This window comes from Ursus arctos, unplaced genomic scaffold (assembly GCF_023065955.2).
Source record: "Ursus arctos isolate Adak ecotype North America unplaced genomic scaffold, UrsArc2.0 scaffold_12, whole genome shotgun sequence".
In the NCBI taxonomy this organism is placed as follows: Eukaryota; Metazoa; Chordata; class Mammalia; order Carnivora; family Ursidae; genus Ursus; species Ursus arctos.
The window spans coordinates 2,853,093-2,879,214 of NW_026622786.1; the positions used below are offsets into that span (position 1 = coordinate 2,853,093).

Consider the following 26,122-nt stretch of genomic DNA (forward strand, 5'->3'; position numbering starts at 1 on the left):
CATATTAAAAAATAATTATTGGGTACCTCTATTCCAAAGATATTGACATTTTCAAGATAATTCTGGAAATTCATCAAGCTACGCTACATACAGGGAGGAGAAAATAGTCCAGTTACTTTGTATTCACTTTTAAATTAAGAAAGCTACTTTCTATCTTGATATCTCACTTAATTCTCTATCATAAATTCCAAATGACTTTAAAAATTCTTACCCAGAATTATGGAGGATAAATAACTGACATTAACATATCTGACATAATACACATAATTTCAAAGATTATAAAAGGAATTGCTAAAGTTCACAATGCATTTTAAGTGAGAACAGCAACCCAAGATAGGAACTCCTCTGGGAATAACATTCACTTGAAAGAACACAGCTGTCCCTACCACCTTATTTCGCAAATGAAGCAGCATATGTAGGGGCTAAGAGTTTGGGCTCTAGTCAAACAAACCTGGGTTCAAACTAAGCTCCATTACTTACTAGCCATAACCTTGGGTCAAATTACTTACCCGAAGCCTCGAATTCCTCATCTCTAAAATCTACTTCTCTCTTAAATTTGTTCTGATAAAGGAGGCAATGTTTATGGAACACAATGCTCGACACAGTGTAGGGTCAAGAACATTTAAAGACAACAAAAAACAACGGGAGGCATCGGGAGATGAAAGACTTGCTCAAGGCACGGTCAAGTCTCTCTATACTAACAATGTGTATTATAGTATAAATACTCCTTTTTAGGCCTTATGCAAACAATACATTTTTGAAGTTGTATATAAATTATTTACACACGTTATTGTGACAAACCCTTTAATAAAAGCAAAAGCACTTATTTCTATGATAATGAATGTTTCCCCTGGATTTGCTTAAATCAAGAAATATCAAAAACAAGTTCAATTCTCTGGCTCCCATCTCACAGATACAGAGATGATTACTATCAAGGACCCAGTTCATTGCTGAGGCCTGGTGAGCTTTTCAGATTTCATCCTGCTCCAGGAGTAATTAGTTAACCTCACCTATCTGGGTTATAGTTTACTTATCTCTAAAAAGAGGTTATACTAGTTTTTCCTTAAGGCCTTTAGCAGTCCCTGTCTCCTTCCACCTCTTTTATCCTAAAGCTCTCTCATACTGTTTTAAAATTAGAACTCTAACTAGGACCTGAAACACATAAAACTTAAAAAAATTTTATAATAAAGAATGTTTTAACTTCTGATCAAGTACCCATTTTCCAAGACTTCTTGGTAAACTCCAACTGGAGGAAGTTATGGGAGTTCTAACAGCTCCTGTGTTCAATCCATTCCCAGTATGTCCTCAACAGGCAACATGAAATGAAAGTGTAGGTATGGTAAGAATTTTAGACTTCAATGGATACTTATGCTGACCTAAATACTCCTAAAATCAAACCAGAGACATTACATTCTTAAACAGAACTACATGTAGTCAGATTCTTTGGAAATGAAAAAAGTAACTACACATTGTCTTTTAGAAAAAGATTTTCGTTTTTTTTTTTTAATTAGTAAAGAGAGGAAATAGGCTAAATTCCCGAATCCTATTCCATTTTACAAACGGACCCGTAACATTCTCCTTGGGACTCTCCCTGTGTCCACTTGACCCACAACACACATTCTCATATAAGCACCTGTTTGGGGCAATGACTTCCTATTAAGACCATAGCCAAGACCAGAGGTTATCTGCCTTGTGACTCTACTGAAGGTTAACAGGTAAGACACTCATTTGTTCCATCCTTTTACCCACTTAACACCTCCTGCTTTACTCTGCTCCAGGAAAACAGTATTTATCACTCTTGCTCCAAGATGACGTGAGAAATGTCCATCAGACATGAAAAATACATATCCATCCGTTCATCCATTCATCCATTCATATATACACAGATATCAATGACAAAATTTTCTTTTTCCACAGCAATTGCTAGAAGTTGGGAGAAAAGATCACCTGAAGACCCAAACTCCAATACCTATAAGTGTGTGAAAAATATCATACCAACTTTAAAAATAACTCTTTAATCATATGCACATATGGGGAATAAAGGGCAGCACCAGGCTGACTGGGGAAGGGACTAAGGTGTTTTCCCTTTGTCCCAATGTCAGCTTGGCACAGTTCTGAGATCACACACACAAGTGGGACTGGGTTGGGAAGTAAAATAAGAGGACTGAAGAGACAAAGGCAGGAGGGGAGAGGCAAGGGCTTGCAGTAGTTTCAGTCGGTGGACTCCAACACAGATTCACTCAGCGCAAGGTCCCAGTAGTGTTCAGCCCCATGCTTTTTGAAGTGCTCTCGAGCCATGTTCTCTGTAGGGCACTGTTTGAACTTCATCTCCCCAAAGCTCCGGTCTTTGGCTGTACCCTGGGAAAGAGAAAAAATCTGTAATAAGAACCCTGCAATTTTTTTTAAAGATTTTATTTGTTTTTCTAAGTAATCTCTACACCCAGCGTGGGGCTTCAACCTACAACCCCGAGATCGAGTTGTAGGCGCCACCAACTGAGTCAGCCAGGTGCCCCAAAACACTGCAATTTCTAATTTAAATCAGATATAATACTCTTTCCTAAAACCTAATAACAATTTTGAGGCACCTGGGTGGCTCTGTCAGTTAAGCATCCGACTCTTGATTTCGGCTCAGGTCATGATCTCAGGGTTGTGAGATCAAGCCCCGTGTCAGGCTCTGTGCTCAGCAGGAAGTCTGCTTAAGATTCTCTCCCTCTCCCTCTCCCCCTCCCCATGTGCACATGCACACACACACACACTCTCTCTCAAATGAATAAAATTTTTATTTATTTTAAAAGACTTTATTTGAGAAAGAAGCAGGGCCATTGTGTGTGCACAAGTGAGGTGGAGGGGCAGAGGGAGAGAGAAGCAGACTCTCTGCTGAGCAGGGAGCCCCACGGAGGCTTGATCCCAAGACCATGAGATCATGACCTGAGCCAAAGGTAGACACAACCGACTGAGCCAACCAGGCACCCCTTAAATAAATGAATCTTTAAAACCTAGTAACATTTGTGTAGCAATGTGCCCAGTTGAGCACTGTTTTATGGTAAAATATTCTAACCTCCATTCCCTTCGATATTTGTGTGAGTCTTCATGAATTTATAGGCATAAAGGTTTCAATTTTTTTTTTTAAGATATTTATTTATTTGACAGAGAGCGAGCGAGCACAAGTAGGGGGAGCAGCAGGCAGAGGGAGAGGAAGAAGCAGGCTCCCCGCCGAGCAGGGAGCCTAATGCGGGGCTCGATCCCAGGAGCCTGGGATCATGACCTGAGCCGAAGGCAGATGCTTAACTGACTGAGCCACCCAGGCGCCCCAAAGGTTTTAGTTGTTTTGACTGAATGGAGGATGAGGAATTCTGTGCTCTGATACCTGGGTGAAAGAGCAAGTCAGGAAGGACTATGGAGGGTGAGATGGAATGAACTACTTACCCACCAGGCCTCGAGGACTAGATTTGGGCCTTTAAAGAGAGAACCAAAGGCTGAAAGGACTCTTTCCACTGAGACTCAGTGAGACTCTGTATACAAGCAGGAGGCTTTGGGGCCCACTGGCCAAGAACAATATGAGGGCAAGGGGAAGAGGGGAACAGGAACAGCGAGGGGCGGGGGGTACCCAAAGAGAACTACAATAGAAAAACATACAGTACTGGGTGTAATCACAATCTTGCCAAAGGCACCAGCAGCAATAGCAGTCATAAAGTGCTATCTCCAGAGACTTTCAGGGATAAAATTCCAATAAGAAGCTAGAGTAGAACCTGGCTTGTTCCTGAACCTGAGATACAATTCCTGTGGACTCTCAGAGATAAATGGAGAGAAATTGGAAAAGATGAAGGGGTTGGGATCTTAAATATGCAGGTGGGGTATCATGGTTATTATGGTCTAATTTGTATGCATAAATTGGAGGAGTCTAGGATAAGACAAAAGGATACATGAAGAACATTAACAATTGCCTATAAAGAGTGGTCTTAAAGAATCAGAGAATTAGAAGGGGACCATTTCAGTAAGTGTTCTTCTGTGTTATTAGAATTATTTTAATAAGCATTTACCACTTTTGAAATAATACTTTTGTAATAAAGAACTAGTTACTAAGCATGAGTACATTTAAAAAATAAAAGATATACATGTACTCAACATAAAAGAAAAAATTAAAACATTAAATCAACACAAAGGTAGAAAATATTTACAATGTAAAAAATGTATCTTGGAGTGGGAAAGAAAGGATTCCTGCAATACATCAGGATAAAGATATAATTATTCAAGAAAGAAATTTTTAATGCTTGCTGGAAAAACAGGATGGTATTTTATGCTTCACAAACAATGAACAATCCTTAATTCAATTCTTGGCCTGAATAAGCATATTTATTAATTCATTTTTCAGAATGAATACTGGTTCACTAAGATTTCAGGGGCGAGGGAGCTGTATAACCATAAACAAGCTCCATTTTACAGAGCACTATCATATAGTAATCTACTTCTGCTCAGAAAAAGACTGACAAATAGAAAGGGAAAATAATATCCACATTTTGTAGACAAACCGACAGTAATTGATGTTAAAGTGTCTTGACACCCAGTTGAACAGCTGGTGAGTGGTACTGCCCAGACTCCCAACTTTATATTCTTAAGTCTAGTACTTCTTTCATTATATCCAGACTAAAAAAATCCCACAATGATTCATTCTTCTCTTTCCACATCTCATATGCATGACTGTGAAATAAATGACTTAGTCGAGAATTTGTATTCTTGCCACCAGTTTTGCATACTCTCCCCAGGTGGCATATACTATATACTCATCAATTTGACTAAAATATAAGCAGGAAGAATCTGCTGTCAAACATTTACCAATGAATTCTGAAAAGAAACATGAATTACTTAAGGAATCAGTCATTGCTTAGTTTTACCACTCTACCGCTCCACTAGAATGGTAAAAACCACCAGGAATTAGCTACAGTTCTGCTTCAGTGTTTAACAGAAGATCACCTACCTCCCAGACTAGTACACATTTGTTGGTTTTCTTCACAGCTTCCTCATCAGATTCCTCATCATCTGGAAAAGACAATATAGCTAAATCTTGCTCTAGACATAGAGACCAAGATCTAGGTTCTAAACAAAGAGTACTCAAGTCTACCCCAATTCTTTTAAATATCATCCCCCCTTTGCCATGTATCAGGGTCAAATGTCTTTTGTTATTTTTATTTTCCCCAAATTAGACTGAAAGCTCCAAATAGGCGGAGATATTAATTAATTCAACATTTACTGAGCACCTACCATATATCAAGAGCTGCCTCAGGTACTGGGAATAAGGGGATAAATAAAAGACAAGCAATCAAAAATAAAAACTTGTCCTAAGGGGCGCCAGGGTGGCTCAGTTGGTTAAGTGTCTGCCCTCAGCTCAGGTCATGATCCCAGGGTCCTGGGATTAAGCCCCACATCGGGCTCTCTGCTCAGTGGGAGCCTGCTTCTCCCTCTCCCTGCTGCTCTCCATGCTTGTGCTCTGTGTCAAATAAATAAATAAAATCTTCAAAACAAACAAACAAAACTTGTCCTAAGCACTCTGAGAGCCAAGCTTCAGATGCTAACATAAAGAGTCCCTTATCAAGGAATTTTTAATCTAGTGGAGAAAGAGGGCAGATAAACTAAGTGAAAATATCTTAGAAATCTTGCAAAACAAAAGAAAATATAGGTCAGTTGTAGTAAAAAGTGTACCTTAAGTAAGTAGGGCACGAAAATACTTTAAAATTTAAGAGGGCCAAAGTTAGGTAAAATTAAGAAAGTAAGGCTCTCTATGCATGTTAAATGCCAACCCAGGTCTTTAAAGAAGGGAAGAATGGGGCGCCTGGGTGGCACAGCGGTTGAGCGTCTGCTTTTGGCTCAGGGCGTGATCCCGGCGTTGTGGGATCGAGCCCCACGTCAGGCTCCTCTGCTATGAGCCTGCTTCTTCCCCTCCCACTCCCCCTGCTTGTGTTCCCTCTCTCGCTGGCTGTCTCTGTCTCTGTCAAATAAATAAAATCTTTAAAAAAATAAATAAATAAATAAAATAAAATAAAGAAGGGAAGAATGAATATTGATAGAAAAATGACGACAGGAAGGTATCAAATATATACATGTAATTTTATATTTTACACATATATAAAGTTGGGCAAAAGAATAAAAGTATATATATATTTTTTGCCTTCAACCCTTTAAAAAGCTTTTTTCAAAAAATACTCAGACAATGCACACGTAAGTGCATAGCTTATGTCACCTGTGTAGTTCAGGTGGTGAAGCGTCTGCTTTCGGTTTGGGTCATGATCTCAGGGTCCTGACATCAAGCCCCACATCAGGCTCCCTGCTTAGCAGGGAGCCTGCTTCTTTCTCTGCTCGCCATTCCCCCTGCTTATGCTCTGTTTCCATCAAATAAATAAATAAAATCTTTAAAAAAAAAAAAAGCATTCACAGCTTGCTGAATTTTCACAAACTAAATACACTCTCATAACCAGTGACCAGGCAGACAGGGAAACCAGCTGGTAGAAAGGCCTTAAAGGTCAAGCAGAAAAATAACTAACACACATATCATCACACAATAAATACTAAAGTCCAAATGACTAAAATTTATAAAATTCCTGAACAGGGGCACCGGGGTGGCTCAGTTGGTTAAGCGTCTGCCTTTGGCTCAGGTCATGATCTCAGGGTCCTGGGATCAAGCCCCCCATTGGGCTCCCTGCTCAGTGGGGGTCTACTTCTCCCTCTGCCTCTCACTAGCTCTCTCTTTCAAACAAATAAATAAATAAAATCTTAAAAATATGTAAAAATAAAATTCCTCAACATTATCAAGTGTGAGCAAGTGTCACTGGGAGGGAATAGATGAATGGACAGAGTACCATCCCCACCTCCCACTAAATTCCCTCTAACCCCCATTCACCATCTCCCTTTGTGTTAGATGTCTGTTCATCCCATTTTATCCGATGCAGCATAAGACGCTTAAACTTCTTCTGGGCCTTGGGGCCTGGAAACAGAGAGAAGGAGAATTTTGCCAGAATTGTGGAAGATGATGAAGTAGAAAGAACCTCTGAGATCATTTGTTACTCAGACCTTAATGCGGTAGTTGAAGAATCCCAGGAACCACATCTTAGGTCCTTCTACTCCAATAAACACCGAAACAGAAGCCCAGGATATTATACCCAGGTGTGGCTCTAGAACTCTATTTTCCTCCTTTCTCCCCACCATTCTAATCACTTCAAGGCCGAGGGTTGCGTGGGGACGGTCTCCCTCAGTTTTTTCAGACTCACCCCCTTCCACTACTACCACGTTGACATCCTTGTGCAGTACCACCACCCCTGTCAGGTACAGCTGCCCAGCATTGGCCTCAATCTTGAACTTCTTGGCTGGGTTGCTCAAATTTCGAACTCTGGAGAAGGGAAAGTTTAGTTATGGCTTTTGTTTCAGCATCAGTAGCTGCCTGAATGGAATGGCAAATAAACAGATGGATCCAAAATGGTTTTCTCTCTAAAAATAAAGGCCTTTGAAGTAAGCAAGTACGCTAATGCTTGAAAGATAGAATCAATGAATCTCGCAGTAATTCCACTGTCTTATACTTCAAAGCCTAGTACTGTACACCCTACAACAAACAGCAGGTAATCCAAATTAACTCTAAGAAAGGAGAGGTATTTACCATCATCTAAAAATATGTGTAAGCTAATTGTTTTTGACAGTATAAAGATCAAATTCTTTGTCTCCTAGATGCTTATGACGTAAAATAGAATGCTACGCAAGGAAAATTTCTAGAAGGCTACACAAAAAACTGTTAGTCACACTTAGGGATCAGAGAGTAGGAAGGGGACATTCAGTAAGGGCTTTCTGTAGTATTAGATTAAAAGAATTTTTTAATGAGCTTTCACTACTTTTACAATAATGTACCACTTTCATAATAAAGAGCTAGTTATTAAAAAGGAGCGCATTTTAAAAAATGGAAGGTACACATGCACTCAACATAAAAGAATAAAAATGTTGAATCAACAGTAATACAGAAAATATTTACAATGTAAAAAATGTACTTCGGAGTGGAAATAAAAGGATTACTGCAAAAAGTGAGGATAAGAATATAGTTTCTGAACAAAGAACTTTTAATGCTTCCTGGAGAAATAGGTTATTTTATATTTCACAAAGGATGAATGATCCTTAGTTCATAGGTTGGTCTCAACAGGTATATTCATTCATTCATTCTTCAGAACTAGTACTGGTTCATTGAAAAGCCTCAGAGATAGAAAAGTAAGTCTTTAAACCTGCCTCATTATAAAAGATTTACTAGCTCCTGATTCATGCTGGGGTCATAGAAGAGAGTGGGGACTGGTGTTGGGTATGCTTTACACCACACTGATTCTGCCTCAAGCACTTGGAAAATTTTTGATATTTCTAAGGCAAAGGCTAGCCCAGATTGGACACCTACCTATATACAGATATGTGTACCCCCTGTGAAATGTCTTCTTTAAGCTTTTTAATTTTCTTGACCTTTCTCTGTTCTGCTGTAAGTTTTCGGGCAGCGTTGGCCTCTTCATGCGCTCTGTCGTGACAGGAAGGACATCCACAAGTGAGAAAGGCATTGAAGATCAGAGGCAAAGCTGAGGGAAAGAGAGAGCAACAGAGGACTCTCCCCTCCCTCCAAATATGGATCCCCCCAGAAGAGTCTGGGAAAGGTACTTGCCCTGGGTTTCCACCCAATCCCATGGCACTTACTTCTGTCTTTTTGCCATCTGAGCTCTGACATGGGCTTCTACCTTCGTGGGGTCTTGAACAGCTTCTGTTCCTAATACTCGCATCAAATTTGAAATTCTCACTGCACATGGAGAGAGGATAGAAAACAATTCTCCAGCTGGGATAACCTGTTATCTCTTCTGAATTCATACGGTTTACCTATTTCAAATCTCCGCTCAAAGCTCGTTTCCTCCACAAACCCTACCTTGAAAAGTCCATCCAGTTAACTCAGCAATTGTAGAAGGACACACAATCTAAATAGTTGGTCTATGTTTACCTACACTGCTTGAAAATTTATGAAAGATAAGGAACTTAATTTCTTTGGTATTTTTCACTCTGATCAAAGCATTTAGTGAAAGATCCTACATATAACAATGCTCACTTAAAATATTACTGAATGATAATGGGAACTACAGGAATGAAGGTCCCTTTTAACAGTATTTTCATTTTTCAAATATTAAGTATAAAACAACTTTATGCACACACCGCAGCTACTATCTTCATGAATTTCAAGACCATTATTCTTCCAGGAAGATCACACTGTTATATATTTTTATACTTAAAAATAAGCCTTAAATGACCTCTACAGTGAATATGTTGACCTGTCTTAAGATTATAGAAAATGTAAGAAAAGGAAGGAAAAAAAAATCAATGAATGATTCAGAAATGGAAAGCACCCAAATATAGGGGCATGCGAAAGTTCCTCTAGAATTAGAGATAAACAAATGCACCACGCTTTCTTCCCTGCCTCTAAGATATGTACCTTTGGGTTCTGGAGGAGGCATCAGGCCCAGCCTGACTTTCTCTTGTAGTTCCTTCTGTGCTTCCCTCCTTGTTTGCCTTCGAAGTTTCTTCTGTTCCTTCTTGGTAAGATATACCCCCAGAGTAACTGGTGTGTCATTGTCAACTGCCAGGTAGAGAAATGAAAGTACACAAGCATTAAGCCTATTAGAGGAATGTAGGTGAATATCAATCACATTAACAGAAACTTGAATTGTTACTATTTTTAGGTTGTAATAATGGTAGTATGTTACATTTTTAAAAAGCATTATCTTTCATGAGAGTGTTCTAACTTGTTTTTTCTTGAAGTTGAACCCTTTAACTGAAAAGTGGCAAATACAGAAAACAAAATGAGAGCTGCTCCAGTTGTATTATATGAGGATTTGGGGTAGGTGGGGCCAAGATGATGAAATTTATAATTTTAGAGTTCTAGGGATTGGGGAAAATCCTCCAGACTCCCAGAGCAGGTTTACTCAACTTTTTATTTAATTTTACTTATTATTATTTTTAAAGGTTACTTAAGCAATGTCTACATCCAAAGTGGGGCTCAAACTCATGACCCTGAGATCAAGAGTCACATGCTCTTCTGACTTGAGCCAGGCAGGCGCCCCCTCAACTTTTTATTATTTTTTGATGATTTATTTTATAGAGAAAGTGTGCCACATGGAAGTGGGGAAAGGGAGAGAATCTCAAGCAGACTCCCCACTGAGCGTGGAGCCTGATGTGGGGTTCCCCTTGATCTCATGACTCTGAGATCATAACCTGAGGTGAAACCAAGAGTCAGATGCTCAACTGAGCCACCCAGGTGCCTCTCAATTTTAAAAGCAAACAAAATCCCTTATGTTCTTCTAATGATCCTCCATACTGATGACATCTAAGTAGACTCTGATTAAGTAATAGTCAACGATTATCATACACTGTATTACCTTAAGGTCTCAATCTATTTTTCCAAATTTACTAATTGAGGTATTATCTCCTCTATTCATCCCAAATCTGATGAAAGTGTTAAAATCTTTTATGATCTGCATGCTTTTTTTTTTTTAAGATTTTATTTATTTATTTGACGGAGAGAGAGACAACCAGTGAGAGAACACAAGCAGGGGGAGTGGGAGAGGAAGAAGCAGGCTCCTAGTGGAGGAGCCTGATGTGGGGCTTGATCCCAGGACCCTAGGATCACGCCCTGAGCCCAAGGCAGACGCCCAACGACTGAGCCACCCAGGCGCCCCTGATCTGCATGCTTTTAAGAAGATGTAACAGCTAATATTATCTCTACATGTGAGAAAGTTGTGTGTTCTAAGTGATTTACCCAAGGGATTCGGCTAGTTAAAAACACAGCCATAACTAAAACCTATCTCTTTTGATTAAGCCAACAGGCTTTTGCCACAAAAATGATAGAAAGGGTAAAGACAAAGAAGACTGAAGAATGGCAGGTATTTAGTAATGGTCTACAAGAGGAGTTGGGAGTCAAAGATATGCATGCTTTTTATTTTTTATTTTTTTAAAGTAGGTTCCGTGCCCAGTGTGGAGCCCAACATAGGGCTTAAGCCCACAACCCTGAGATCAAGACCTGAACAGAGATCAAGAGTCAGACGCTTAACTGACTGAGCCACTCAGGCATCCCAAGAATGACTTTAAAACCCACCTTGTTGTATACATCAGTGAAACCATCTCTGGAGTAGGCCTCAATGCCCTAGAGCGGCACTGTCCAATACTGCAGCCAGCAGCCACATACATACACTACCTATCTATCCATCCTCTTTTATTTTTTTTTATTTTTTTATTTTTTTTAAAGATTTTATTTATTTATTCGACAGAGATAGAGACAGCCAGCGAGAGAGGGAACACAAGCAGGGGGAGTGGGAGAGGGAGAAGCAGGCTCATAGCGGAGGAGCCTGATGTGGGGCTCGATCCCAGAACGCCGGGATCACGCCCTGAGCTGAAGGCAGATGCTTAACCGCTGCGCCACCCAGGAGCCCCTATCCATCCTCTTTTAAAGATTTATTTATTTATAAGGAGAGAGAAAGAGCGCGCCTGCACACGAGGAGCAGCAGCAGAGGGAGAGAGAGAATCTTAAGCAGGCTCCACACCCAGCACAGAGCCTGACAGAGCTCGATCCCACGACCCCGAGATCATGACCTGAGCTGAAATCAAGAGTCAGATGTTAACCAACTGGGTCACCCAGGCGCCCCGCATATACTCTATTTAAATTGAAATTAATTAAAATTGAAGATAATTAAAAATGCAGTCTTTCAGTGGTATTAGTGCACCTCAATTTTCAAGTGCTCAATAGTCACAAGTGGATAGTAGGTACCGTATGGTCAGCACGAGTAGAGAACGTTTTCATTATCACATGAAGTTCTATTGGATAATACTTCTTAGAGCCTTAGTTGAGTAATCTATACATTACCTGGGGGGTTGAGTTGGGCTGGATGTTCAACAAGATTTGTGATTCCAAAATAATCTTCTCTCTTGGGATTTTCCTCTGTACTAAAATTGGAGGAAGAAGGAAAACAGGATATGTGAGTAGAAACAATTCCGAGAGAGAGAGAGTCTCAGAAACACAATGAAAAAGTGCACTCACCATAATGTGTTCTAGCACTTTTTAGTGTTTGTATATCTACAACATCTAATCATATTACACAGGATTTTCAAGATGAGAAAACTGGCTCCCACTAAGGTTGGACATACTCTCCCCACTAATCATTCAACCTTTTTCTTACCCTAACATCCCTGATGGATGTCACACTCTCTCACTAGTAACAATAACTCCCTGCGACAGTGGTTGACAAAAGGAAGGGTAAGGGGAAAGGCTGAAACACAGTCTCCCAGAGCCATGTATCAGAATTACAGAACGGATATAATTAAAGCTCTCCGAATGTTTCATAAATGCTTTATTTACCATTCTCTCCCCATCAATTAAGAATCCTTCCTCTATTCTAGGACTGGATCTTTAAGAAATATAAAAACCTATTATAAGTAGCAGAAAAATGTAATTAAGAAAACTATGTATAACAAAAGCAAATATAAAATTTACATCGTTTCTCTTTTAGATTATGTGTGTCTGTTTCTTCCTACGTTAACCCCCAAAACGAAAACATTCTATACAACATATTCTTCATGAATATGTGAGTCTCTGTGCAGTTACTTATTTCCCCAGGATTTTAAATTTTGCTTAATGCATGAGCATCATCTCTCCCAATAAAACTCTAGCCTTATTAAAAGGTATTAACGAACAGACTCACAGGTCAAAGCCATTGGGGATGATGTAAGAGTCCCACCACTCAATTTCAGGGATGTCTCCTTCCTTTAACTCTTTTTTAGGAGCAATGAGGGCCAGCCTAGTTGAAGTATGGATGCCTGTTTTTCGAGCTGCCTGTGAGATCTCTGCCTGCAGCTTCTCCAGTTGAGCCTAAAGACAAGATAAAGCAAGACGTGAAATTGGAGTCACAGCAAACAGGGACATGACAGAACCCCAATTTTAAAGCACTCTCTTGTTGAATTCTTTATGCCTAATGCAAAGAGTTCATAATTTCTGAAAGCTTAAAAGAAAAGAACCTTCTACCTTTTTTATCCCTAGCTGACTTACATACAACTACTCTCATCACCACCCTTCACCCCACAGTGTGTGCCCACAGCAAATATGCAGAAATGGAATTTTATGAAAACACCATTCTTAGAGGATGAAAACAAGAGCAAAACTCACTGAATATACAGTCAATTCAACTCTCCACGTGTGGAGTTAATTTATCTGCAGTAAATAACACCAGGCTAGCTTTCCTCAGTCAAGTGTTCTGAATTGTTTCCTTTCACTGTTTGTATGTGAATTTTCAAACTCAGTTTTATTTCCACATAGGCAGAATGTAATTAAGACAAATCAGCTAAAAATCAAGTATTATAGGAATAAGTGAAGTATTTTAAAAATTAGTCATTGCTTTATTACTTGGGTATCTAATTGCCTAAAACTTAGAGAATTGAATTGATAGTATTTTAGGACTGTATTAAATTTCCTTTGTTCCCTTCCTAACTTCTTTGAAGTTCTAGGTTATATTCTAAACCAGGTACCTTTGTCCGTAATCGTTGGGCAATCTTCTCAAATTTGCCCTTGTCATGGAATTTGAAAGTGCGTCTCTGGCGCTGGGAAGGGGCAATTGAGACTCGGGGGTCAAAAAAGGTATTAGACTCCATGTCTTCTGATGGCTTTTCTTTTAGCTGTTGTTTGAATTGTTCCCTTTTCACAGCACGAATATTGGCCTTCAGAGTAGGCATGCGGTGTGTCAGCTCAATCTCCTTGCCTGTTGCGTCTACAGTGCGACCTTGCTCATCGAGAATCAGTGGTGTAGGTTTAGTTTGATCTTTTAACTCCACCTTCCTGAGAAATAGCCCACAAAGAAATAAATGTCACGTGGGACAATAAATAAAGCAAACAAAAACAAAAGAAAATAAGACAAATCAAACCCAACAAAGGGAACAGGTTACACAATTCTAGGGAACATAAGTCCATCAGTGAATAGCAGTAACACCTTGATTGAAAACATCAAACTGAATATTTGAGTACAGAACACAATCAGATGAAATGTGTTTATATATATATTACATTGATAAGAACTTGCAATCCTATATCACTCCTGAATTTCTGAGTCAGACATAATATGCCAAACCAACTGTAAGTGCTAAATGTAAAGTCTATCATCCTTACGCAGCGTAGAGAGCTCTCAGATCTGGAATCACTCACTATGATTTAATGGATTTGGCTCTGAGTTAGGAACCAGGGGACCCGGTTCTAGTCCTAGCTCCAACAATAGATGAATAATCTTAACCTCAGTTCTACCAATTGTAAAAAGAAGATAAATTCTGCAACACGGAAGCTAAAAGAAGGTAACTGGTATTTATTAAGTATGTAAGAAATATAAAACTAAGAACTGACGTAGGTTCCTTGGAAGAAGAGGGTAACATTCCAAGGTTTTGTTGTTGTTGTTGTTGTTGGTTTAACTTTCAAAGGTACTTATTGCTTCTCCAGCTTCAGAAATAATAAGAGATTCCATGAAACAGATACTCACGGGGGAGCAATGCCCATGGCATGGAGATTGGCCAGGCCCACCATGTTGGCATTGCCAATGAGCCCTGGCTTCAGTGCCAGCTGGGCTTGGATGCGGGCTTGTAGTTCAGCTGCCTTCCTTGCCTTCTCAATGGCATCATTCATGAAAGTGGCAGCCTGGGAGGGCTGAATAGTGTTGCCAATTGGAAGCCGCTCTGGTTGGGAGGAAGAAGGAGTCTTTGGCTGTGAGACAGAGAAAAAGAAGTCAGAATCAGAATTAGACAGGCAGACAGGTCACACACACAGACTGGTAGACTGTGGGGTGGAACATGCAGTCACCTTCCAGACTCTCAAATGAGTGGACGACAAGAAATTCTTACGCTAAAGAGTCTTCTTTTCACAATACCTGAGGTGTGGGGGGGCTGATGAAGCTCAGCTGTTTTTTCCTTTCCTCGATTTGCCGTGTAGCTGCCTCCATCATCTGTTTGATCTGTTCTCGATGGGGAAAAGTTAAAAAACTGTTAACATCTTTTTTTTTTTTTAAAGATTTTATTTATTCATTTGACGGTGGGAGAGTGAGAGAGCACAAGCAGGGGGAGCAGCAGAGGGAGAAGGAGAAGAAGGCTCCCTGCTGAGCAGGGAGCTTGCCGCAGGGCTTGATGCCAGGACCCTGGGATCATGAAGCCGAAGACAGACGCTTAACCGACTGAGCCACCCAGGCGCCTCAATATCTCTTTTTTTATTTGTCCTATATAGGTTCCTAAATGTAAAGGCTTTCAGGTCTAGAGAACTAAAATTTTTTGAATGAACCCATCATATTCTGCCTGTACCACTGGATAGAAAAGTAAAGATAAGCTTACATAGCTCAGCACTGAAACTTTTCAACCCATCATTCTATTGAAGGATTGGCATGTTAGGTAGTAACATAACTTGATAATTAAGACTCAGGTTAAGTGTCCGACTCATGTTTTTTGGCTTAGGTCATGATCTCTGTGGGATGGAGCCCTGCGACGGGCTCCATGCTCAGCAAGGAGTCTGCTTGGGATTCTCCCTCTCCCTATCCCACTGCTTCTCCCCTCTCTCTCTCAAAATAAATAAATAAATCTTAAAAAAAAAAAAAGAAAAATAAAGACGCAGGTTAAGAGAAACCTGAGCTTGAATTTTAACTCTGACGCTTAATGCTTGTGTGACCCTGGACATGGTATTTAATCTCTAAAACTCCAAGTGTCTAAAAAGGGTAAAAATAGTACCTACATTACGAGACTATTATGAGCATTTAAACAAAACTCCTAACAGAATCCACACAAATTAACATACTTTTTAAAAGTATATTTATTTATTTTTTGAAATTTCTATACCCAACATGAGATTCGAACTCAGGACCCTAAGATCAAGAATTGCATGCTCTTCCGACTGAGCCATCCAGGTACCCCAAATTATACTTTTTATGAATGCCTGCTTTGGGTAACTGGAGACAACAAAGCAAAGACCTGTTTCCTAGCCTCTGTAAAACCCTTCTTTGGTCCTCAAGAATACGAAAATAAGCTTTGAGAATACAATCAAGTAACTCTTCTTGAATTTTCCAAAAGAGACCTTGCTGCCAAGGTGCTTCAATATATTTTTTAAAATGTATCTTTAATTTATTTTTAAGGTTTTATTTATTTAAGTAATCTCTACACCCAACGTGGGGCTTGCACTCACGACCCCAAGATCAAGAGTCCCATGCTCTTCTCACTGAGTTCACCAGGAGCCCTTTTAAAATTTACTTTTTTAATATTTTTTTTGAGTAGGTGATATATTTACATAATTCAAAATGCAAAAAAAGGTACAAAAGGGCGTATTAAAATTTCTTCCACCCCTATTCTAAATAAAGCATCAGTATCAGTTTCTTTCCTTGCAGAACTACCATATATAGATATAAATAAGCAAATTCAGGGGCAACGGCGTGGCTCAATCGGTTTAGTGTCCAACTCTTGATTTCACCTCAGGCCATGATCTCAGGGTCATGAGATTGAGCCCCGCGATAGGCTATGCGCTGGGCATGGAGCCTGCTTAAGAGTCTCTCTCTCCGTCTCCCTCTGCCCCTCCCTACCTTATAAAAAAAAGAAAGAAAGAAATTCATCTACCCATCCATACACATATATGTATATATTCTATTTACCTTCCAAGAAATTTTAAATGGTACAAGAAATATTTACTGTTTATATGGTAACAAAATTGTTGTTTTTTTAAAAAGACACTTTATCTGAGAAAGCAAGTGAGAGAGAGAGCATGAGTTGGGGCAGGCGGAGAGGGAGAAGCAGACACCCCACTGAGCAGGGAGCCTGACATGGAGCTCAATCCCAGGACCCCAGGATCATGACCTGAGCCAAAAGCATACGCTTAACTGACTGAGCCACCCATGCGCCCCCAGATAATTCCTATTAAAAAAAAAACAAACACCACCACAAAGTCAGGGCACCTGGGTGGCTCAGTCAGTCAAGCGTCTGACTCTTGGTTTTGGCTCTTGGATTGAGCCCTCTGCTGGGCTCTGTGCTCATCACAGAGTCTGCTTGGGATTCTCTCCCTCTGCCCTCCTCCCCTGCTTGCGTGTGTGCTCTCTCTCTTTAAATAGTAACACCTAAATGAAAAACAAAAACAAAAAAACCCCACAAACCCTCCAAACAACAAAGTCAACTTGAAATTACTTTTAGTGGATTATATGGTCTTGTCTCTGCATTATACCTGGAAATTCTCCTCTGCCATCAAGCCAAGTTCTGATTATTTCAATAATTTTCTCAATGATCCAATGAGGTACGCACTTGCGCAAATGATGTATGTAATACACCTTGTCTGCCACATAATCACTAAATACAATTTTAATAGCCTTCCCCAATGCTAACTACTAACTCAAATTAAGGTCACAACAAATCTGGACCCACGCATCTCTTGCTTCTTCAACTCATAAAATCACTGCTTCCAGTTCCTAATTACTCACCTGGAGCTTAGTTAGCATACCAGGACTCTCTGAGGGAGGCCCAGGGATCACTTCAGGCTCTTCTTCCACCTCCTCAAAACGGGGTATCCGTCGCTTCTTTACTCCTGATGATTCCTTGGAGATCTCAGAGTCATCACCGAACACTTCCTAAGGAAACCCAAGACGAAAGAAGAGTTGTCTCCCTGCCCATGGAAGAAGGGAAGAATCATCCTAGTCCCTGTCAGCATTTTGTGGCTTTTCCCAGAGTCCTCTAGACCCTCCACCAAACAGACCATTTCACCCAACTTCATCATTCTCCTACTCCAGTCAAGCAAATTTCATCTCCATGTCCTTATAAGTGTTCCCATCTCAAGGTCTTTACAAATGCTACTGCCTACATTTATAATGATTTCCCTCAACTTATCCACACCCTTATTCCAAATCCTGCCTGAAACTCACCTCCTCCAGGAAGTTTTCCTCATAAATAATCTCATCCCACTCTGATCAAACTGTTGTTTCATATCCTCTTAGCACTTAAGACCTGGGTTCATACTACATAAAATTACACTGCTGATATTCTGCTTGCCAAGTGTTAAGTCTTTCAATGTTAGTACTTTCTCCCAACTAGAGTCTAAGCTCTTCCAGGACAGGGGTTTTCTCTTTCTTCTTCAGTATTCCCCAATAACACTTGTTCTCATCAAACAATGGGAACTCAAATATGTTGACTAATTTGCAAGGTGAATTTAACAGGACCAAGAGTGGCCAACTGGAAGGGACAATGGGAAAAAGCAAATGTACACACCGGTGGTAGGCTTTGGGTGACATCCCCTCTTCACTAGGAGGGCTCGTGTTTTGCAAGGACATATCCTCGGCCAGGGGCGAGCGCTTCCTGGAACTCCTACAGTTCAAGAAAAAGGACTCTCCCATAATATATTGTGTGGGGTGGGGACTTGAATGGACCAAAATGGGACCCATATCCCAAGGCTATCTAGATACCTCCTTCAAGAAACCATTTTGATTAATCCCACCCAATGTAGTCACTTCGTTCACAGCATGCCTCAGCACTTACACAGCCACATGCCCTGTTACAGCACTAGCTTCACTCCACAGAGCTGTGTATATTGTGGGTCAAGCATTCCCCCTTAAACACAACAAATTTAACATCAGTCTGACTCTACAGTCAACTCTAAAATGTATATGAAACTGCTACTTAGATTTTATAATTTGTGACTGTATTTTGTTGTGCCCCACCTTAAACTGCAAATTGCTTTCAGGCAAGGACTATTTCTCATTCCTCTGAACACCTTACAATGCCTTCAACACAAAAGGCACACGGTTCTCTATTTCTCTTGGTACCAGAGCCTGGCCAGGGACCAAGCAGACATTGCTTATTCACTCTCTGTGCCTCAGGAAAAGCAATAGGATAGCCGAGGTATCAAATGCACTTTGGAAGGTTTGATGGGAGTCACAGAAAAGACTTTTTTTAATGGAAGAGACAGAAAAGAGATAGAGAAATCAGCCACGTGAAGCGCAATATTGAAAGACTGCATAACGAATCAGCAATTACCAAATAAAAAGGGAAGGAGGTAAGACAGTAATGATGGTCCTCTTAAGTACTCCACTCATGGGGCCCGATGACCAACAATATGCTATGCAGCAAACAGTAGGCTCTCAAGACACACAGTAAATAATAATTTTTCTTAGGTATCCCATCTACAGGTCCATTTCAGAGAAACCTCTAAAAAGAGCAACAATGAGGTCTACAGCAGTGGAGTCACATTCTGAATCAATCTATTAGTTATCAAGTAATCCAAATAAAACCTTAGAGCAATCAATTTATAGGTAGTAGCAAGGGGGAGGGCGGAGGAGACATAGGGAAACCTAAGAACCAAAAACTCCTAACTGTACATGAAAAAGGACAAAGCTATCAATTGTTTCCTTGGAGTATTTCAACCCATGAACTTAGGTAGTTCATCACCACAGATGGTGATAATACAAGTTCACCTCCTCTCCTTTAATGTCTAAGTACCTCTCTTGAATATTATGTATTCTAATAGTGGATATCAAAGTGTGAGCCAGGTAAGCTCAGCAACTTTGTTACCATTTAAAACACTCCCAAGCTCATCAGATAGTTAACTGTAACCTACCTTCAGCTCTCTTTTTCTGCTCCTGTCACTGCTAGACTTGGAATGTCTAGAGCTTCGGCCTTCCTCCACAGCCTCAAACAGTTTGTCCACAAATCGGAGAGTAGAATCATCAAGAAAAGGTTTCAGATGATCTGACAGGAAAAAAAAAATGTGGTAGGGTTGAAAAAGTAAGAGTACTTGTCCAATACGAGGCATATAATAGACACCAACACTGAAATTTTATCCCTAGGAGGGAAAGAAATGTTTTCCTAAGTTCTTTGTAGGATTCCCATAAATCCTTTTACATTGAATGACCTTACCTTTTGAGGTCAAAGTACTGTTAGAATTTTTTGCAGTAGGAAGTAGCACAGCCAGAGCAACCTATTCAGGTTGAGTATCAAAGTTTATGATGAACAGGGTGCTTGGGTGGCTCAGTTAGTTAAGCACTTGCCTTTGGCTCAGGTCATGATCCCAGGGTCCTGGGATTGAGTTCCGGGTCAGAAGGCCCCCTGCTCAGCGGGGAGTCTGCTTTTCCCTCTCCCTCTACCCTTCCCCCTTGTTCATGCTCTCTCTTAAATAAAATCTTAAAACAAAGTTTAGGATGAATAATCACCCTAACTCTTCCCAAAGAACAAGCTCTAGGAGACTACCATAAGCAAATTCTACCTTCCTCAACTTTTTCCATGTTTTTTTTTCCCCCAGAAAATCTGATATATTTAGATGTCAATCTGAATGGAATATACTATCTACTTTAGCATATTCCTTAAGTAAATATAACTTAGCTAATTCAATGCATTGGTTAAAGGAAGTTAGTCTGAGATTCGAAATAGGACACAAATGGGGTGCCTGGCCGGCTCATTTGGTAGAGAAAGCATCTCGATCTCAGGGTCATGAGTTCAAGCCCCACGCTGGGTACAGAGGTTACGTTAAAAAAAAAAAAAAAAAAAGTAAGTCATGAGTAGTATAAAAAATAAGAAAAAAAGCAAAATTAGTCACTTCCCCTATTTCCATTATAATGCAAGAGAAAATAAAATGTGGCTTGATCTTTTCAGATACTCCCAACAGAGAATTTGGGGAAATTCAAAGCAGTGTTTGGGATCAGGCTATATGTTAAGTCCAAAGATTCATCGAAGGACATACCAGCTGCCTTCTTCTTGTCCATGCCCTTCCCCACACAGTTCAGTGCTGCTGTGACCACTGTGGGCTCTGAGAAGCCCAGCACCCTCTTCACTGTCTTCTCTATCCATGGTTTCAGCTCATCCAGCTCCCTCTTAGACAGTGCCATTCTTCAGGAAAGGGAGGGTAGCTCAAATGGATTAAGTACTGCACCTAAAAAGAAACCAGGAAAAACCTCTTTTAGAGGGTAGGAAAAGACCATTCCAGGCAATGTTTAGTATATCGGGAATGCCATCTTCACCCTTATTCTCAATCAGGCAAGTGCCTGCACTTCATTTCAAACCAAATACTTTCCCTAAAACCCATATTTCAAAGCAGAAAGAACCACATTCTGTTTGTAACCCTAACTCATTAAGTATCAGTGGATCAGCAAAATCTGTGGAATAAACAAGGAAACCCTGGGAATAATCTAGTCTGAGAAATGAGTTCTACCTTCTTTTTTGATCCTGTCATAACAAGGACTGGAAAACATATAACCTGAAAACAAGACTGAAAAGTCCACCCAGAGACCAGCTTTTCTATTCCTCCTGCTTCCAGGCAGGCATTCCTTAACCCAGCCGAGACGTGTAGGTTTCCCTTCTTTTAAAGGATGAATAAAAAAAAAAAAAAAAGAGGGCTTATCCAGATCAGTCATCCTATATTAAAGCTCATAATCCAGGGTGCCTGGGTAGCTTAGTCGGTCAAGCATCCAGCTCTTGATTTTCGCTCAGGTCATGATCTTGGGGTTATGGGATTGAGCTCCTCGTCAGGCTCCACCCTGGGTTTGGAGCCTGCTTGAGATTCTCTTTTTTCCCTTTCCCACTGGCCTTCCCCCGGCTAAGGAAAAAAAAAGCTCATAATTCTGGGGCGCCTGGCTGGCTCAGTTGGTAGAGCATGCAACACTCAATCTCAGGGTTTTGAGTTCAAGCCCCACATTGTATGTTGTGTGGAGCCTACTTTAAACAACTGAAAAAAAAAAAAAGCTCCTAATCCTTAAGAATGTTGTCCCATTTCTATATAGTCATATTCATCCCTGTGGAAATTCTGTACCCAGATCATTTTCTCTCACGTTCTACAGGATCTGTCAGTTGACTTCATAAGACTAATCCCTTAGCTCAGAAAAGAATACCCTAATTTTGGATGTACTTTCTCTCTCTCCCCTTTCATCTTTACACTTCTACTTTTTAGCTTAGCAGAGAAAACACTATCATAAAAGACCTTCTACAACAAATCTGTTATTTAATGCAAGTTAGTATAATTCTTCAACATTATTCATGTTTATATTTTGCTCTCCTACTTAAATAGAAAAGCTCATGAGCATAGAGAAAATTTTGTTTCTCTGATTTTCTCCATAAGTCCCTAAAGTCAATAAACAGCACTGACCTCAATTTCCAAGCAAACTTCCTCCCAGCAGTGCTATAAATCAGGGTCTCTGGGAGTCAATCTTTCAAGATGTTTTAAGACATCTTTTCTCCTAAAAGATAGTCTGATTAATTTCTACTTTCTGAGCAGGTTTATCTTCTATAAGACCTGTTGCTAAACAATATATTTAATTTTGGTATAACCACAGGAAGCTAACAGATTAAAGTCATGAAAACAGGAGTGAAAGATTTTGTGACTCAGGGTCATGTTGTATGAATAATTCTGTGGCAGCTCTATTCACCTCTCATGAGATAGCAGTACAGCCTATAAATTTGTACATATTAAATGTGCATTACTCAAAAAAAGCATACTCAGGCACCAAAGAGAGGGAAGAAAGAGCTCATGCTGAACATTTGGAACACTGAACTCTATTTACCAGCTTTGGGACAAGTAATTCCTCTGTGCCTCAGTTTACTCATCTTACAAAATGAGGCCAATTCCCATACCTAAATCATTCTTCATCATTCAATAAATACTTATTGCATAATTACTAGGTCTCAAGTAGTGTACTGTGTGCTGAGGATACATACAACAGTGAACATAACAGACAATCCTCGCCTTAACGGGTCTTATATTTCACTAGAACTGAATCATGGGATAGAAAGTGTAAGCAATTTGAAAATCCAAATCAACAAATGAGGTACCACTCTATCAGATGAAAAGTGTGCCCAAGTACCATGTTAACAAATGTATTCAACTTCGACCCAATACTCTAGGACACTAAACAGCCAGTGAGCAAAAAAAAAGTTTCCAACAGTAACTAGCTTTGTCACTAATCAAATGTTCAACAATAACTGCCTGGGGCGGGGCGCGGTGGGGTGGGGGTGGAAGAAGAGGAAGGCAGAAGGATCTCTGAATGAGCAGGTAGCAGAATCCAATTTTCTGAAGAATTTCCTTACTCCGTGCTCTTTGCTGTAACCCGAGTTTCCTCCCTGCAACCCCCATTCTTCTGTTTGCTCTCTCCCTATCTCCGACCGCCTCCCTACCCCACCTCGTTCTCCCCAAACTCATCTTAGAGCTAGTCTCCCCACCCCGTCCCCTTCCCGCCCCCGCCCTTTTCCTCCCTACAATCTCACTCCAACCCATTCTCCCTCAGAACCTTGTACTTCTTTCGGCTTCCTTCCCACTGAGCGTTCCCGCCTCGGTCCTCCCCTTGGGCTGAGCCCTGGCCTTGCCGCTCAGACCGGAGGATACCCTCCCAGGGCCCGGGGCCACTACTCACCTCACAAACTTCAGCCCCTGAGACGGAGCCCGAACGTTACACCGGAACCGGAAACCCTCCGATCGCCCTACGGCCTGCCGTCGCTACCGCCACAGCCGCCGCCACGCCGCGGTCCCCCGACATGTGACGGGGAAGGGCCGGGCCACCGATTCGCGCAGCCGTAGTAAGCACTTTCCCCTCGGCGAAGCGCATGCGTGCCGGAGCCGTAAAGTTTGCGCGTGAAAGTTCCTACTTCTTTAGGTTTCTCCCGCGAAATCTGGTTAACTAGATTACTGCGCAGTTAATGTTGCCTGAAGCAGAAATTGGGCTGCTTGCTGTACTCCTAGTGCGAATAAATGCGCTAAAAGCGGAGCTTCTGCGTTCGGGGTAAACGAGCCTATCTGGTAGAAACTAAATCATCTGAGAATCGTTTGTCGCTAGCATTAGCCACCCCTCTTTAATCTTTCTCCCTTACTTAAGCATGGTGCCAGAGACCACCAAGAAAAATGACGAACACAGGAGGACTCTGAAGATAGCAGCCCCCCATCTGTGCCTAATATTTATTGTTTCATTCGTTCACTGACGTAATACTTGTTGACTGCCTACTACTATGTGCCAGGCATCCTCTGACAATCTATATTGCTTAATGATTAAGACCATGGGCTTTAGGGGCGCCTGGGTGGCTCAGTCCGTAACTGTCTGCCTTCGGCTCAGGGCGTGATCCCAGGGTCCTGGGATGAGCCCCGCATCAGGCTCCCTTCTCCACTGGGAGCCTGCTTCTTCCTCTCCCACTCCCACTGCTTGTGTTCCCTCCCTCTCTCTCTGGCTGGCTGTCAAATAAATAAATAAAATATTAAAAAAAAAAAAAAAAAGACCATGGGCTTTAAAGTCAGACTGCCTAGATTTGTATTCTAGCTCTCTCACTCATTAACTGTGACAAAAGGCAAGTTACTTAAGCCCTTTTTCCTCACCTATAAAAAAAATCCACTTCATAGGGCTGCTCTGAGGACCACAAGAATGAGCGCAATGCACTTAAAACAGTGCCTCTCAGGGTTCAATAAAGCTACATTATAAATAATAATAATAATAATAATAATAAATTATCTAAATGTGTAACAGACATTTCAAATTTATATGATGAAAACTAAGCTCCTGATTCCACCCCTCCCCCCCCCCCAAAGAACAGCTCCCAGTCTTCATCCTCAGTTAATGGCACCTGTATTCTTACAGTTAAGCAGGCCAATAATCTTGGAATCTTCCTGGACTCCTCTGTTCCATTGGCCCTACTTTCAAATATATACAGACCCATTTGCATCTCACCACCTCCACTACTCTCATTTTTATGCTTGGGTTATTTTAGTAGCCTCCTGCTTTCTCTCTTGCGTCCACTCTGCCCCTCCTTAGTCTCATTACCTAAGCGTAATAAGCAAATTATCTAGTACTAGAATGGCAAGTACTATAGAGATCATGTAAACACATCAGAAAGGTCATTATCCTCGTGCTTAAAACCATCCCTTGGCATTCCATATCACTGAGTAAGATGCCCTACAAAATGCCCCACTCCATTACCTCTGTGATCTTATCTACCATCACTCTTCCCCTCACTCATTCAGCTCCAAAATCCTAATCCCTTTTGTTCCTTGAACATGCCAAGGATAATTTCACCTCAAGGCCTCCGAACTTGATGCTTTCTGCCTGGATTGCTCTTAATCCAGATATAGGATTTGCTCCCTCCATCCCCTTCAGATTTTTATTCAAATATGACCTCAGTGAAGCCTTCCCTGATCACCCTATTCAATTCTGAAGATTGTTTGACACTCTGGAGTCCCGATTTTTTTTTTCCTTTTTCCATAGTACTTATCACCTACCACACTAGTACTAGTTTATGTTTATTCCTTATCATTTCACTCCCTCTGGTAGAATATAATCTCCTTAAAGAGAGGAATCATTGTCACTGATATATCCTAAATGTCTACAGAAGCAGCCGGCACAATTAAATAAATAAATATTTGTGTTTCAGCAGCGTAAAGTCTGTTTTTCACCTAAGGAATGGAAATGCCTTAAGGCATTTTGTGTTACATTGTCTTTGTATCTCCAGGACCTAGGATAGTACCAAATAAAGTAAAGGCTCAACAAATGATGAATGAGTAAGACCTCCCCGAACTGGTTCTCTCATTCTATCAGTAAGCCTGTATTTTTCCCTTTCTTCAAAATGAGGCTCTAAACTTTACTGACCCTTTAAACCACTGCTTCTGAAAAGCATGTATGTGGGCAAAGTATAGCATGGAAAAAACACATCCAATATTATGGTACAGTTTCATAGATGATAAATAAACTATTCTGCTATATCAGATTACAAACTACAGAAACTAAAATTCCAGGGTGTCTTCTCAGATGATAGGCTCACCAGAAAAAATGCAGTTATTCTCTAGGGAGGTTATTAGAATGTCCCAGGGAAGTTAAGATCTTTGTTTCTAAAGGCTGGCTTTAAAGAAGTATAAGAAATACATACCAAGACCCACCTTCCCTGATGGTGCAGCATGACGTAAATGAATAAAGCTTGGTTTTGAGTAACAAATTGAAGGAGCTCCAACACGTCACTCAAGTTATTCATGCCTCAGCTTCCCCATTTTACCTATAGCACCTAACACCAATGTCTCTCAGAATATTCACTCAAAGTCTGCTGAATGGGTTAATGATTCCAACTCTGCAGTTTTAAGTTTATT

The 26,122-nt window shown here is 40.6% G+C and overlaps 1 protein-coding gene across 5 annotated transcripts; it reads right to left on the reverse strand.

Annotated features, from left to right (window-relative positions):
* Positions 1-1,999: 1,999 nt before the first annotated feature.
* On the reverse strand, positions 2,000-24,217 carry PRPF3 (pre-mRNA processing factor 3). 5 transcript variants are annotated; one of them, XM_057310304.1, is made up of 17 exons: positions 23,418-24,217; positions 22,157-22,247; positions 20,759-20,947; positions 19,640-19,770; positions 17,514-17,660; positions 14,943-15,026; positions 14,559-14,779; positions 13,564-13,870; positions 12,744-12,910; positions 11,909-11,988; positions 9,485-9,628; positions 8,704-8,803; positions 8,417-8,530; positions 7,260-7,378; positions 6,893-6,976; positions 4,976-5,037; positions 2,000-2,358 (listed from the first exon to the last, which is right to left on the reverse strand). In XM_057310304.1, exons 3-17 carry the CDS (start codon positions 20,901-20,903, stop codon positions 2,212-2,214), a joined length of 2,052 nt encoding a protein of 683 aa, XP_057166287.1. In that variant the 5' UTR covers positions 20,904-20,947; positions 22,157-22,247; positions 23,418-24,217; the 3' UTR covers positions 2,000-2,211. The 5 variants fall into 5 exon arrangements, with proteins under 5 accessions (XP_057166287.1, XP_026342489.1, XP_026342491.1 ...); XM_026486704.4 differs by lacking the exon at positions 22,157-22,247 and having other exon boundaries at positions 23,418-23,814; XM_026486706.4 differs by lacking the exon at positions 22,157-22,247 and having other exon boundaries at positions 23,295-23,424.
* Between the last annotated feature and the right edge of the window lie 1,905 nt (positions 24,218-26,122).